The 15764-nt window shown below is 39.1% G+C and overlaps 1 protein-coding gene across 1 annotated transcript in view; it reads left to right on the top strand.

Annotated features, from left to right (window-relative positions):
- MED13 (mediator complex subunit 13) overlaps window positions 1-15764 on the top strand; it is a 74824-nt gene that overhangs the window by 15936 nt on the left and 43124 nt on the right. The window contains exon 3 of the mRNA XM_067565742.1: window positions 3854-4022. Coding sequence (XP_067421843.1) covers window positions 3854-4022 — 169 coding nt within the window. The remainder of the gene's footprint in view (window positions 1-3853; window positions 4023-15764) is intronic.

The following is a 15764-nucleotide window of genomic DNA, read 5'->3' as shown; positions in this document are numbered from 1 at the left end:
AGAGCTATATAGAAATCAACCATTTAACCTTTGAAATGGTGCAGAGTTTATTGTGCAGTTAAAGTCCAATACCATTAAACTTTGTAGTTAATGTTTGTTCTGTTGTGTTGCCTGTGTCTGCCACGATATGAGCAGTATGTGTTAAGCTGCATGTATTAAGTGCCCCATTCCTGAGTGTGTTCACTTATTTGTGAACACAGAAAAACAAAATCTCCTTAGCTCAAACATTTCATAACATATGACTGAAACTTGTAAAGACCAACAGCTGCGGTGCCTTTATCCCAGACCTATACTTGTAAATTGTTTCTTTAGCAGAAAACTGTATTTTCTAGTTGGCTTTTAGAGCAAATATCAGTGTTTTGAAATTCTTTAAATAGCAGTTACTAATAAACTTAAGCCACTGAAAACTAGGAACTGCTCCGTGTAGCTCTCAGAAGGTATTGGGGGGGAGCCACAAACCTGACTTGTCCTGAACAAAATCTGCTACTTCCAATGGTGTGCTATGAAATGTCCAACACAATTCTCTAGTCATTCCTCTTCTTATGTGTTCACTGAACCTCACTGTATTAGGTCGAGCTGTATTGATCCAGAGACTCATTGCAGCAAGTTGCCAGGGCTCATATTGCCATCTGAGGAGAGGTGCAAGTGCGACTGTAACCAGAGGAACTGGGGATCCCTTTTCCCCCCCGAATTGTTATGCAGGAGGCTCTCCTAGATGATCACAATGGCCTATTTGTTCTAAAATCTAAGAATGTCTGAAAGAGGTTTTTAAAAAAAAAACCAAAAAAAACCTGTACTTTCATGGCTGCCACCATCACCGCCAGAGACGTATCTTTTTATTGTTTGTTTGTTTTTGGATTACCATAGCATCTAGGAGGCCTAGTGATGGACCAGGACCCCATTGTGGTAGATGCTGTACAAACACAGATCCAGGTGTGTCAAGAAGAAAAGGGAACAGAAGAGTTCCTCACCATGTTCACGCCCTTGCATATACTCAGTGCACACCAGAAATTCACATTTGTGCTCATTCACTTGTTGCTGTGCAACATGTGCTTCACAGTTGCTGTGGAAATAGTTCTACCTGTCTGCTGACACATGCATCAGAGTGTACCACAATGCTGTTGGAGCTTCCTGAAGGCAGAGGAAATCCTAAATTGAGATAAATAGATGTTTATATGGCAAGTCATTGGTTTATTCTCAATAGATGAAGTGGTTGAGTATAGTGTAGGCTTAGCTACTTTGCTAAGTTCACTAAGCTTGACTTACGTTTGGACTTTATCTTACTCAGTACAAGGTCTTAGTGATTTTTTTTTTCCCTCCTCACAAGTCTTCTTCATCCTCTTTGTCTTTCACGTGCTTGGGGAGGGTACAGACCTATGAGCTCTCAGAGGGACTGGTTGGGGTGCATTGCTCAAACAGGGCTTAGAGTTAAGGTAATGTCTCCTTATTACCTGGGTTTCAGAGGTTTATACTTCGTCTCCCTCCAGTTCTGGAATGGCACGTGGCAGAATTAGGTAACCTTCACGGTGCTATAAGAAAGTTTATTGGTAGTGAATATTACTAGATCTTTTTCAGTAGCCTTTGGTACTGTTGACCCTGAGATGCTTTATTATGGGATGGCTGAGAAGAAATATTTTAGAGAAGCTCTACTTATTTCAGTGGAGGAATCACAAAACAAGGTGATTTGGTAACTTTTCTTCCCAGAGGGCTCTCAGTTAGTCCCCTTTGTCACTTCTAGTCATTATTGGTGTGAAATAACTTGCTTCAGTGTCATCAATATGTTGATGCTCATCTTCATCACTCATGGGGGCAAGGGAGGGGAGGGAGGGAGAGAGAGAGTGAGAGTGTATCTTCACGTATCTGGCAGAGAACAGGATCTGGATTAAATATAGCTATCTTAAACTCATACCAAATAAAAAGTGCTGTTGATCTGATAAGTGTTTTGAGATGGGAAGATGCCTTCATTTACATGCCATATCTAGATCTGACTTGATTTGTCGCTGTTTTTGGGATTCTCTGATAGGCATTTCTGAATACTGTTGCTTTCTTTTTCCACTGTGGTTGAAACATTGTGCCCATAGTTTCAAACACAGACGTTGGCTATAGTCACCCATGGTTTTGCTATCTCTATGTCTATAGCTTCTCCGTATGCTGTCCCTAATTGTGAAGGGTAATCAGATTTCAGCTAATACTCCAAATGTCTTTCTGAGTGCATTTTTCTTTGTACTCTGAAGTGGTTGCTAGTAGACTCAAGACGAAACTGAAGGTGCTGGTCCTTGTCTTTTTAAAAAAAAACAACAAAAAACTGGGGGGTCCAGTTGCATGGCAGATCTTTGCGGACCATCATGCAAGCTACATTTTCATCCGGTAAGCTAACTGAAGGCTGGACAGACTGTTCTCTCTTGATAGCCCTCTAACTGGGAATTAACAAATCTAAACCCAAGCCTGGCTATGTTGAGAAAGCACAGTCAGATGTATTTCCTTATCCTTATCTATGCCAGTCTTCTTGTTTGGACTCTTAACAGCTGTGAACAGGAAAATAAAATCTAGATGCCCTATCTGTTCTCTATTATTATCATGCTGAGGTTTATGCTGTGTGTTTGCTACCTTTATCTGGGAACTTTTTTTTCCTTCTTCTTATCCGTGTTCTGAGACACTGTGAGGGCCACCTGAAAATGCTTGTAATAAATGTATTGGGATAATTATGGCTCTCTATCTTGTGGCCAGCTGGCTTCAGAAACTTTGGACCAATGTGTAAACTTCTAGGGTCAGTTAGTATTTTCATGCCCTGATTCTGAACTAGAATGGACAGTGACAAGACTAGGACTTTAAATTAGTTTTTCTTTTTCTTTCTTTTCTTTTTTCTTTTTGGTAGTGATCCTTGCCTTTTGATTTATCTGTAAAGTAAGTTTTTTCTGTTTGAAGAACAAATGTGAATTTATTGGAGACCAAATTATTAATATAGAATGGGTTTACATAAGATTTTGAAGAGATGAGCATTGAACAATTATTTTATCAGCTACACAAACCAGCTATTGTTTGGATGTTTACAGCTTCCATGCACAGGTGTCAGACAGCAGCATTTGTCCACTAAATATCTTGCTTTTTGGATAGGAAGACTTTACCCTCAGATAGCAATTTAAAATTCACTTAAAGACTTCTTTCCCAAATAAGTTTCTTTACTTCGCTGTGCTGTGAGACTAGACCTGAATGTTTGCTGTTAAAGAAGGGAAGACAGGTAATAGTGTTAAGCTGTGTTTCCCAAAGCTTGTTTTTCTTTCCGGTTCTTAATTTTGTAGTTGAATTATTGGACAACATGGTGATAAACATTAAGGCAATTGGTGGTGGTATTATTATTATTATTATTATTATTATTCTAAGCATAATTTCAACTGCCTGTTTGTTGTTGGGGTAAGCAGCACAGACTAGCCAAAGTCTTAGCCAACTTGCAGGCTGGTGTTATAATTCGTAATGTAGCAGTGTTAATTATTTCTCTTGTGTATACGAATATCCTTTAATTTGTTTACTCTGGGAAAAAAAACAAGATTAATATTGTTTCCCTAGATAATTACATTGGCTATGCTAATAAAATCTAGATACAGTAAATGTTACTTAATAGATCAGGTGTCAACTACTTTTAGGCCTCATGTTTTTGGATTAACTCAAGTTCTTGTTTTTGTTTTTTTTAACTACATACTGTGACATTCTAGAAACTCATAGTGGAACAAATATCATTTATGCTGTAAATGAATTTAAGTGGACCGTGGATTTAGCATGTTTAAAGAATAAAAAATTAAGTGACATAAAAATTAAACATTACTATAAAGGATTTCCCTTTTCCTTTGCACTATAGAAGAGGAAGATGGCATATGGGAGAATGGACTGTCTTACGAATGTCGCACTCTGCTTTTCAAAGCAGTTCACAACCTGCTGGAGAGATGTCTAATGAACCGGAATTTTGTGCGCATTGGAAAGTGGTTTGTGAAGCCTTATGAGAAAGATGAAAAACCTATAAATAAAAGGTAGGCTCTCATCTCTCCATTTTTGTTTTGCTTGCTTAATTTACTACTTGGGGTGGTGATTTTAACCATATGCTGAAAAGAAAATAGCTCACTGGCATGGTCTCATACTTTTTATGCATGCTCTTTGGTATAAACTTGGTGTGCGACTGTGGGTCCTGTATCTTCCTGGAGCCCACTTCTGCACATTCGTTGAAATTTCCTTACAAGAGAATCTGCCTGTGTTGCTGTTCTTGCACACTGGGTACCATAGGTTTGATTCTCGATATTTGCCTTCTTACTCCCACCATGGATAGATTTCTGGGCAATCGGGAAGAAAGTAGATAAAGGTAAGAAGCAGAAACTCCCAGAAAAAAATAGAAGAAAAGGTGATGTGGGGGGAGTACACAAATGAATGGGAATTACTGGCCTGTTTCAGAGTTAAGGACAACACTGATGCCTTTTTCTCTGTGCAAATAGCTTCTGGGCCCAGGGAGCATTTTAAAGACTGTACCTGGGAAAAGGATAAGCTGCACATAGCTCTTTAGCCTGAGGCATTTGAAGGGAGAGCCACTTCCAACAGTGCTTTCCCAGGGAGTGGGTTGTGTGTCTGGGAATGAGTTCTAGTAGAAGGGTGCACACAACTTCGTGGATGAGGACAGAAAAAAGACAGACTAATTTTTGATCAAGGCTGGAGCAGTTTTTCAGCATGGTTCTAACAATGGCTTGACCCTGTCAGTGTTACCTAACAGTAAATAGCAAAACAAGAGTAGAAAGTAGGCTTCACTCTCCATGCATAATTTTAGGCTTCTCTGATGCCTGTTTATATTACTTCCTCTGTGCTGATGCTCTCTCAAAATTTTGAATTTGTCCTTCAGCTGTAGGCATCCTTTCCTCTTCTGCTTCACCCTATTCAGCATAAACTTCCCTTCTCTCTCGGGCATCCTTGCCCCTTTCCTTTCTCTTGTTTGCTGGCAATAGGTTCTGTAGAACATTGGTAAAGAGGGTCTTTTAAGCATTTAGCTCCGTGTTGTCTTGGTGAGTTATGGGTGTGGCTAGTTTTAAGGAATGATCATTCCAAGTGGTCATTTGAATCTGTCCATTGGAACAGTTATGCTACTGCACTTTTTACTATAATCCAGTAAAAGTTGTCAAACTTCTGTAATGATCACAAACTTTCTGTAACAGCTGGAAAAACTAATAGACGCATCTGTATAATAGTGAAATGTCTAAAGTTTTTTGACAGACCAATTTCTGTTAAACTTCTTTGCTTGGTAATGTTGATACTCAGTAAATGTCTTACTATTGTGAAATGAGATGTAGTATACAACTTTACTGTTTTAAGGTGGGGCTAACTTTAAAAAGTCACGCTTAGATTAATATAGAGAAGTATATTTTAAGGTCTGGAAGCTTCTTTTAAAATTGTGTGCATAGTGGAGGGGAAAAACTCCCAGAATAATCTCCCAAATCATAGGAGTAATTACTGTTTTTCTGCTGGACCATGTACTATTTCTTTTCGCAGGTGTGAGAAGAAGAAATTGTTACGTAGCCTTGATAACAATAGGCAAATTTAGATGTGAGAAGAATGGAATAGTTTTCAGGAGAATAGTGTCAGTCTCTTCCTTATGTCTAGATTCAGACTGATCACTTACGATGGAGTAATACTATTTGTGCACAGGGATAATGTATATGTGGTGCATGCCACATTCACTGGACTGTTGTGATTAAAGCACTTCTCTGAGGGGTGTAGAGATGTTGTAGTGGCAAACTGTTAATTTTGTTCACCCTTGCTCTAACAAAGTGTTTCAGTAATAGTAACAGCAAGTGGGAGCATCCAGAGATGAATGTGGTTTACATCCAGGGGTGTGTGTATGTGTATCCCTCCTCCTCCCCACCCCCAAGTGTACCTGGATAGGTGGATGTGTTAGTGCCTCTGATACATACCTTGCCACCATTACCATACTGTTGACATCAAAATTGGCCTGCTGCCCATGCTTTACATGGAGCAACCTTTTTGAAGATCATTCAGAAAGCTCGGTGTAGGTTTTAGCTGCCTGCCTGATTTAGTGGTGCTTTTTGTATTCTGTGGAGCACAGATGCTCAATACATTTGCTACCAGCTGTTTCCAAATGCAATTCAAAATGTTGTGTGTGATCTGTAGAGACCTATGTGGTTTGAGGCCTAGCTACCTTTAGACAATAAATTTTTCTGTGTACTGTAATGGCAGTTTAAGACTACCTTGGTTGCTTTTGCCGACAGTCCTTAGATTTAAATGTTAGGGGTATTCAATAAAGAGCTCCAGACTCTGGAACTGTCTTCTCATGTAGGTCTGTCCGACATAGTTGACTGACTAACAAGGAACCAAGTTAATCTTTTCACTAATTTTTGCTTAAAGGGTGTGCGGGTAGATGGACTTCAAGTAGATGGGTTGGCACTTGTTTTAACTTGGCAAATTGTCTTAATTTTGTAAACTATTGCACATATTCCCAGAGTGTATGAGGATGCATTTATGAAAAAGATGACTGTAATTGTAGCAAATCTGTTTAAACTAATGCCAAATAAGGATTGATCTCTTCATAATGATTCTTTTAAGGTACTATGCTGATAAAGCTTTGGTTGTAAACAAGTAGGTGGTGAAGGAAATAATAGTTTCATGGGTTATACACTCTCTGACAAATGAAGTGTTATGACCTGACTTCTAAAATGAATAAATCTTTTAAAAGGGTACCATTGGATAGCTTTTATTAGGTAAGTTAATAATTCATTAAAAGTTTTACCACTGAAAGCACAAAAAATGATTAGCTTTTTGAATATCCTTACCTTTATGTCCTTCAGATCTCTTGTTGACATAGCCTTAAGGCAATAGGCTTTATTTCTTCCAAGAAAACCCCAAACAAACATAAAAACTGAATTAAGCCAACTTTCCTCTGGTGTAGCACTTGTGTGTAGTTTAACCACTTTAGTCTTGCCAAAGGTACGAGTGGAAATCTCTATGCTATTAGGGTATGTTGTCTCCCTGTTTGTCTCCACCAGAAGAACAAGTGGCCTTACGTATATTTTATAAATGTAAAATTTCCTATGTCCTAATGAGGGAGAAAGAGTTAAATTATTCTGAATCCACAACTGTTACTTTCTTCTGGTTGGAATGCTCTGAAACTTATCATTTTATGGGGTCTGCCTTTCTATTAATAATTATTGTATGGTACATAACATAATCATAGAATAAATCCGATTAGAGTAATTATTAGTTTAAATATTACCCCAGGGGGGATGATTCTTTGAGGATTAACCTGATTTATTAAATAAAAGTTAAAAATGAGTGCTGATGTTTATTTATTCCTAATAAATAACAAGACCCATATCAATAAAGTTGGCTGAATTTTACAGCACAAACTGCAACATCATTAAATGTTGCATTTTTTTTTTTTACTGAGCAACTCTGATTAAAATGAGACTATCTATATGCAGCTGAGTTATAAGGCATAGAAAAATAAAAACAGAGTGCAGGCTGAAAACTGGCATACTGTGTGTGTGAGGGGGGGAATTAGCAGTAGAACATAATATAACAACAGTTTCTTTTTGATGGCAAATCAGAACTTGTGGCTGTAATATGTGTACCAAAACTTATTTGGAAAAGCCTAAGTGGTAAGTGTATCATTGCTTATAAAACAAAAGGAGCTGTTCAAGGTCCACAGGTAATTCTGTTAAATCTTCTTGTCTGAATGCAGGAAACTGGATACTAATCAAATATGTCTTTTACAAAAAATATTTTGCATCCTATAATCTAAAGAAAAGAGAAGTTCATAATCTTACAACCATAAGTAGTCTTTGAAAAAGGTATTCTAGATGTAAACATTATGAAGGCTCGTAGACTTAAAAGTAGGCTGGCTACATCTTGATTTGAAAGTGTTCATGTCTTAGCTCTCTGAAGCTAACAGCTTATTTCACCATCATGTTCTTGCTCAAAAGAAGAGGGCAGATGTACCCACCTACGGGATGGTGAAATTTTGCACACCTACAACCATGGTGAACCCCTTTATGCTGTGTTGTGTTTTCTGGCTGCCTAGCTGGGAAGTTACATTTGCCGTGTAATAGCAGTTACTCTGGAGGGAAACAATTTTTGCAATGTTTGTGTTGACTACCTTTCTTAAAGTAAGGAGGGAGTGTCATAGTTTGGACCTTGAGCACATGTTCCTGCAACCCTTGAGGCTGGATACCTTTTGTTACTGTCTACTACCAACATCCCCCTGGCAGATATTGGAATAGCTCCAAGATAGCTGGTTCTTGCCCTCTTCAGAAAGGTCGCTCTGAATGATATCTCTGGGTGGTTGAGGCTGACGGGGGATGACTTCATCTCAGTGCCAAATGTATGAAAGGAGAGATTCTTTTCTTCCCTTCCACATCCTAAGAGAGGGAGTTAGGACTACACATATGCACTCATAGGTTTGGATTTACTATGTCTTATATAGTGCTTCAATATTTGGATTTTTGAAACCAAATTACTTGCTTGTTTCTATTATTTATCAAAAATAATTTCTCTTCTTACTATGCAAATCCTTTCTCAATGTGTGTCTTCAAATCAAACAATGTCAACAAATTTTACAGCCACTCTAATGAGACTGTACTGGCATTGTGTACTGGCAGGAGAGCAGGTGATGTTTTTCCTTTTACTGTAGACAGCTGAAGTTGAGAACTGCTGTAAGTAGGACAGTGCAGGATAAACAGCAGGAGCTGAGGGCATTGATCACATGATTGTCTCTTTGGAATATTGGGTTGCTACGGAGACCACTAGCAGACAAATTTAGCACTTGACATAAGAAAGCAGTTTTTCCTTGTCTGAATGAACAGAAGTTAAAATGGTTGTGACTTCTCTTGAAAAACCTAAAGATAAGATGATTGTGGATTTTAGTTTGTTTCAATAACTAGTTGACATTTTAATCTTTCTGTTTTATACCCAAACAATATTATACAATAAACATATAAAGGATATTAATTACCTTAAATTCCAGTGTATCAAAAGGCTGTGTATACTGAATTTTCTTATTTGAATAGATAGTTCTTGCCTTACTAAATGTATTTACTTGTTCCAAAATGGGCCAAAGCACTAAATGAAGGTTGTTGATATATTTATCCTCCATTAGAACATTGTTGGTGGTTGTCCTCCAAAACTGTGTCCCTCTCCAGGCTATTTTATTCTTTATAGCAAAATTAAATTCCACATTGAAAGTTGAAATTTTAGAACATCAAGAGGTAATTGAGATTTATGTTCTGAATAATTAAAGAAGGCTCAAATTTAAATATATGCTTTAATATTGTTCTTTGGGGTTTGAGATACATGACCATGAAACAACTGTTTTTAAGTATTGGTTATAATTTCAAGTATTTGAGTATATTTGTATCTCACATATAAAAATATAGTATCTACTTATGAGAAGGCATGCCATATTATTTTTGTTCTGTCTGAATGATTAAAAAGACTATCTTTACGCAGATTTAACTAAAGTCTCAAAACAGGAATTAAATTGAAAAAGCTTGTTCCAGAAATTTGTTTATAAATCCCTGATCATTTTAACAAATTACCTGTGTCTTCCAGGATTATTAAATCATGTGCACCTCAAAATTCATTTCCCTTGCCTTTTTTGAAAGGCTTATTCCATCTCCTCGGTTCCCTCAAAAGACCCAAAACCAAAACAGCAAAACCCAAAACAAAATAACCCCCTTCCCTCATATCCTCTCTCCCACCAAAACCTTACTTTTACGGGAATTGTTTGGGTAGCTTTTATCAATCTGACATGATGATGATATACTTAGTTTGAACCATACAAGAAGTTGTTTTTAGTTTTGCTACTAACTATTTTGCTTTTATATCAAAATCAGCTTTCTACTGCTCTATGCTCTGTAGACATAGGGAGCTCTGTCAGTACACAGAATAGCAACTATATTTTCCAGTCTGTCAGTTTGAACGTTAATAAAATATGTGTTACTTGTGCATATGCTTATTTTGTGAGCTTTTGTATTAAAACATAGCAGTTTAAAAAAACTTAATGATTATTAATATTCCTTGTGTCCTGTGGTGAGTGCGGGCCTTGTGCTAGAGATCCTAAAAGCCTGATGTGATCGGGAAATTGCTAGCAGAGGGCAAGAAAAGGCATGATTGTGAATTGATTGATAATAGATTGAATTATCATAGTAAGTGGTACTGCAGTATAGTAGGTTGTTCATACTAGGTGTTTTCTTTCTAGAGAACTAATGGTGCATTCTCCAATTATTGGCTTTTAAAATAAATAAATAAATAATTGAATCATAAATAGTGCTTTGTAACTGAATGGTTGCCAACCCAGACTTAACCCCACGAAACAAACGAATCTAAATGCTTACTGACAATGTTTAACTGGCAAAAGAAAACACAATACAAATCCAGTAAACCCACCTTCATATTAACATAATAACTGCTCTCATTATGCCACCCCACATTAAGGCTGTGGAGTTTCTTGCTGCCAAGCTGTTGCCATGGAGTAGAGCTGCCAAGTTAGATGTTAAGAAGTGCTCCCAGCGCAGTACAGATGTGGGTGGCCACAAAAAACTGCTGTCCAAAGGGGCACTGCCCTGCTACTAATCCTCATCAGTCCAGCAGGGCAAGAAAAAAACACCTATTCATGGCTCTTCTTGAGTGAGGTTTGTAGCAATATGACCTTCTCCACAATGCTCCTCTAGAGTAGAATAGGTAGGCAGGTGGTCTTAAGGAAGCTGCTACTCCTGTTCTGTTAATTCAGCAAGCCTCCTGTGGTTTGGCTGACAAGGAGAGAATGCAGGGGATAATATGTGATCCATATTGAGCTTGTGGCCAGGTGTATAATTCCTATAGACTTAGTTTTCTCTGATGCTTATGTTACAGACCAATGTCATCTCTTCCTTTCCGTTGGAAACCCTGGTAATGTACCTTCTGTGTGTTTTGGGTTGTTGGTATTACTTTTTTTTAAATTTTTTTTTTAAAGTGTGGTTTTTCTCATTCCCTTCCAAAAAGACCCCACCTAATCTCTCCTATTGTAGGTGTGCTTGGATGTTCCATCCATACTCCACGGAGACAGCTATTAAAGTAGACTTGCATCCCAGTGCATCTTATTGGTCTAATTGATCTTATTTTATTTTAAGATCTTCCTACCAATGTATTTAAAAAGCAGCTGACTTGTAGACCATTTTAAAAATAACTATTTGAGACATTTCTGCCTGCATATGATACACCAGTCTGGAACTGCTGGGTCGGTTTGTTGTTGTCAGTGTGTGGTAGCTTTGCTTCTCAGTCAAAGTGCCTCAAAGCTTTTGGTGCTGAGTACTCTAGGTCTTGGCCAGTGTCTCCCAGATCACCCCGATGAAAATTCCATAGCATTCAGAAGCAGAGGCATATTAGTAGGAAAGTCTTAACATATCAGCTAGAGTTCCTACTCCTAAATAGGCATCATGTTCTAGGGATTTGCGTATGGGCTTGGGAGACAGGAACCCCTTGACTTCTGATCCTAACTCTGCCAGTTACTGATCCTGGGAAAGTGACTTAATCTTGCTCCTTCCTGCATCTGTAAAATGGTGGTGGTGATTTAGATACCATACAAGATTACTGGTAAATTTAATTTCAGTAGGACCAATCTAATCCTCATATGACTGTGAAACCTATTACAAATTACTCAATTTTGTGACTAAACAATTCAAATAAAAATAGCAAGAATAGATGATAAAATGTAGTTGATTTATTTTGTCAGCTGTGATTTAGTTCTAATTTTTTGGATACATGGATTACTGGTAAATGCGCTATAGCATGCACGCGCGCGCGTGTGTATATATATTAAGTTGAAGACCTCATTATAGTATTTGAAATTAAATTGGCTCTGGGAGAGACTTCAATCTTTTGATGCAGATTTAAAGTGGGCAGTTTAGTGAAGTGTGGATGAGAAGTTCCAATGCATTGAAGCGCTTTGAAGGTATAAAGCGCCGAATAAGATGTAAAGACGTAGCTACAAGAATTACCTTTCTATCAAGGAGGGTATTTCAAAATTGGTGTATTGGATAGGCAGAAACATCATGCATATGAAAATTCCAGATTTTTTTCCCCCTCCTTTAGTCTTTACTAAGATTCCTATAAAAGCAGGACCTTTCTATGCTATGAGGACATCTTTTCCTGTCCTCCCTCACCCCAGGTGAAATCATAATCTTTTGTTTGACACTAAATCACTCCCACAGTAACCAATTGATGTCACTATTTCCCGAGAGTTTATCTGTACCTATAGCTTTTCCACACCATGTGAAGTTACAATACAGAAAAAATAATTTAAACAGAATTATTTCTAAATATGCTTCATAGAAAACTTTAAAAGACTCAGTTGACTTCAGTGTTGATCACTTACTATTTTAACCATAAAGTTTGATTAAACTAAAAATAGCACATGAATTATCATTCACTTTTCAAGATTGTGGGTGGGTCTTGGGTAAGGATGAGTATTAAACCACTGTCTTAGTCAGTGGTCAGTATAATGCCTTCTCATAATCAAGTGAAGCTCAAATTAGTCAGTCATATGCTGTCTATAGTGTTCAGGACTGACTTAATGCTATCCAAGCTTGTTGATGAGCACTTCAGTAGAATTAACCTAATAATTGACATAAGAGGAAATGGGTCACATTTTGATATCAGCAAAATTAAAGGCTTATTTTTCTGTAAAAAGAAATATAAGCTTAAGCTGCTTCAAGTCTGCTAAAATTCTGTAACTCTAGTCTCTGTATAAGTCATACACCAGAGTTTTTGATTAAAACGTGGAATTTGTATCTTCTAAAATCATAAATATGTTAAGAAAATATTCCAGTAGCTAGCACTTTTATTGGTTTTTACTTTAAAATCATTCCTTTTGGAACAATTAGACGAGAAAATGCAAGCCTTAGGCTTCATGTTAGCAAAGTTATCAAGTTTCTCAATAAATTGTAAACAGTAATTATCTTCCCCTCCAGACAAATGTTGTTAATATAGCCTGGGCCTCAAACAGCATCTCACAGATGGAGGAAACCCACTTCAGCCCCCAGGGCTTTTGACTAATTGTTGAGCTCTTCAGGCTCTTGTAGAGGCCACAGTAGTCGCTGACAGACCTTTAGATTTAGACTCCTCTCCTCTGAGAAGGAGGGGCTGACCTCCCTCCTTGTACCTTCCTGAAAGAGGGCCCATAAAACTGACTGGAGCCATTCTAAGTCCCCAAGAGACTTCTCAATAAGCATTCAGAGCATCACTAGGACTCCTCAGGTACCCAGAACTCCCCTGGACCAAGGCAAGAATATATGTGTACCATAACGTTGACTCCAGTACAGTCTGTGGGATGGCTGTTGGGTCTGGTACCAATGATTTCGGTTTCGGCACTGGCATTGTTAGTACTAGCAACTCACAGGCTTATCAGGCAGCAATTGATTTGCTCTGCCTCTCCATTCCAGGCTCTCCTGTGGTACACAAGTCCTTTGTAATGGAGATGCCTCCTGCTGTTGCTGACCCTCCTGGTTCTGTCGCTCTGGGGCATAGACGGCAAACAGTGGCAGTGTTGGTACCAACTAGGAAGCCTACAATGGACTTGACCTCAGCATTGTCTGTATTACTCCATCTCAGTGTTGAATTAGTCTTCACCATCAATGTCCGTTTCCATTTCAGTGCCCATAACTTTTGGTGCTGGAGCGTTCCTCTGACAGGTCACTGACAGGACCTCATATTTTGACACCAGTGTTGAAATCCCTCCTGGCACTGATTCTTGACATGGTCTCTTTGATATCTTGTGGGGAGAGGGGCATTTATGATACTGGCTACAATGCCAGCTTCAGTACCATTATTGCCCTCTTCTCACTGGGCTATAGACTGATCAGAATGTCTACTGGCCCCTTCAAGTTTGGCTCCTTGGTTGCCCACTGATCATTGGGAGGGCTCCTTCCTTTTGACTTCAGAGTGTTCTTCTACTTTGCCATCCCCTTGTAGGCATCTGACTGCCAAGCCTTCCAGACTACATCCAAAGGACAGCATAGGTACCAAGCAGGACTGGTCTTATAGTAGAGACAAGTAGTCATGGCCTGGTTCATACTGGCCTCCTGTATCCTATACACTTCCTCAGTGGCTGTTTTTGGAACCCTTGGGATATTCCCTGATCTCCAAGGTCCTGATTATTGGCTCACTCAAAGGGAAGGTTGCTAGACTGTTCAGCTAGTTAACTTCTGGAGCCACCTATATTGGGAGCACCTGTAGATTTTGCTCCTATTCAGCTATCAATCACTACAGCAGACTGGGCCATTATCTTAGGAACTAGTCCTATGACAGGAGACTCCACCGCAGTCCTACCGCAGGAGAATCCTGTTGCTTTGTTGTCTTCCCCGTTGGATGATTCTGTTGCCCCAGATTCCTCCTCTAAAGGATTTTAAGACTTACCAGGACCTCCTGAGGAGGATGACTGCAGCACTGGACATTTAAGCAGAATTCATCTAAGACAGTTCCCACAAGCTTTAGGACATTCTTCAGTTGTCCGCTCCTGGAAGGCAGCCCTTCCAATAAATGAGGCTCTCTTGGAGCCAGGAAAGACTTGTGGCTCACATCAGCCTCCTTAGCTCCTACCGCTAAATGCATGGACAAAACTTACTATGTCCCCATGCAAGGCTATGAATGCTTTTATTCCCATTCAGCCCCAAACTCCCTGTGCCACCAGTGAAAGGTTGTGACAAGGCAGGTTCAAATTGATGCCAAAAAGAAAAGGAGACCAAGAGACTTGATTTGGGGAGAAACATTTATTCCTTCCCATCTCTTTTAATGAGCATAGCTAACCACCAGGCACTCTTATGAAAGTATGACTTTGTAAAGTGGAACACAATGTCCTCATTTACTGAGAAACTGCTTGAGAATGCAAGGGAGTTGTTTACGATGTTCTGGCAAAAGGCTGCGTAATGGACAAGACATATCAAGGGCCAACTGAAGCAATGGATAACAGTCGCTTCATCTATGCTAATGGCTTCTGCAGCAAAAGTAAGAAGAGCCTCATGGCTATGTATAGCCCCGAACATCCAACAGGGTACAGAGGACTTCCTTTTGATGGCTGATTCCTGTTATGTGGGGGGAGGGGAGGGGATGAGACTTTAAACTCCTACAAAAACTCCCATGCTACACTGTTTGTTTTGAGGAGGGAGAGTGTCCTACCACATCCACGAAGAGATGGCAGTAAAGTGGCCAGCAACAGCAGTATCAACAGTACTCCCCAGCAGTACCGTAGACAACCTTCCAGACAGCATGACGTTTTCAAAGAGAAGGTGTAAATCACAGAGAAGGAGGTTCTCCAGCTCCAACTCTAACTAGCCTGCTCTTTGTCTTCAGAGAAGCTGCTCATTTGACTCTTGTCCTGAGGACAGCAATCTGGTTATCTGTCATCTTCCTTCCCTCTCCCCAACCCCACCTTCTTTGGGGACTGATTGTCCCACTTCCTTAGTGCTTGGAAAACTGTAACTATGGACAAGTGGGTCTTTAAGCACAATGAGACTGGAATACTCTGTCCAATTCCTCACCATTGCTCCTACCCTCTCACTTTCTCTCTTTTTAGTGACCCATCTCAGAAATCACTGCTTCTTCAAGAAGTTTAGTTTCTCTACTTGCTTCAGGGGCTACAGAGGAAGCAATAGAAAATGTCATCACTTCTGTTCTTAGGTGGGTCACAGTCCAGGCTCACTCACGGATGCTTTTCTGCTGAGATGGGGAACCAAGGCTAATGTATTCAT

Source organism: Emydura macquarii, unplaced genomic scaffold (assembly GCF_026122565.2).
Source record: "Emydura macquarii macquarii isolate MOO-44397 ecotype Brisbane River unplaced genomic scaffold, CSIRO-AGI_Emac_v2 contig_2699, whole genome shotgun sequence".
In the NCBI taxonomy this organism is placed as follows: Eukaryota; Metazoa; Chordata; order Testudines; family Chelidae; genus Emydura; species Emydura macquarii.
Note: the sequence above shows the minus strand (reverse complement) of the source record. Positions and strands in the feature narration are given on the sequence as shown.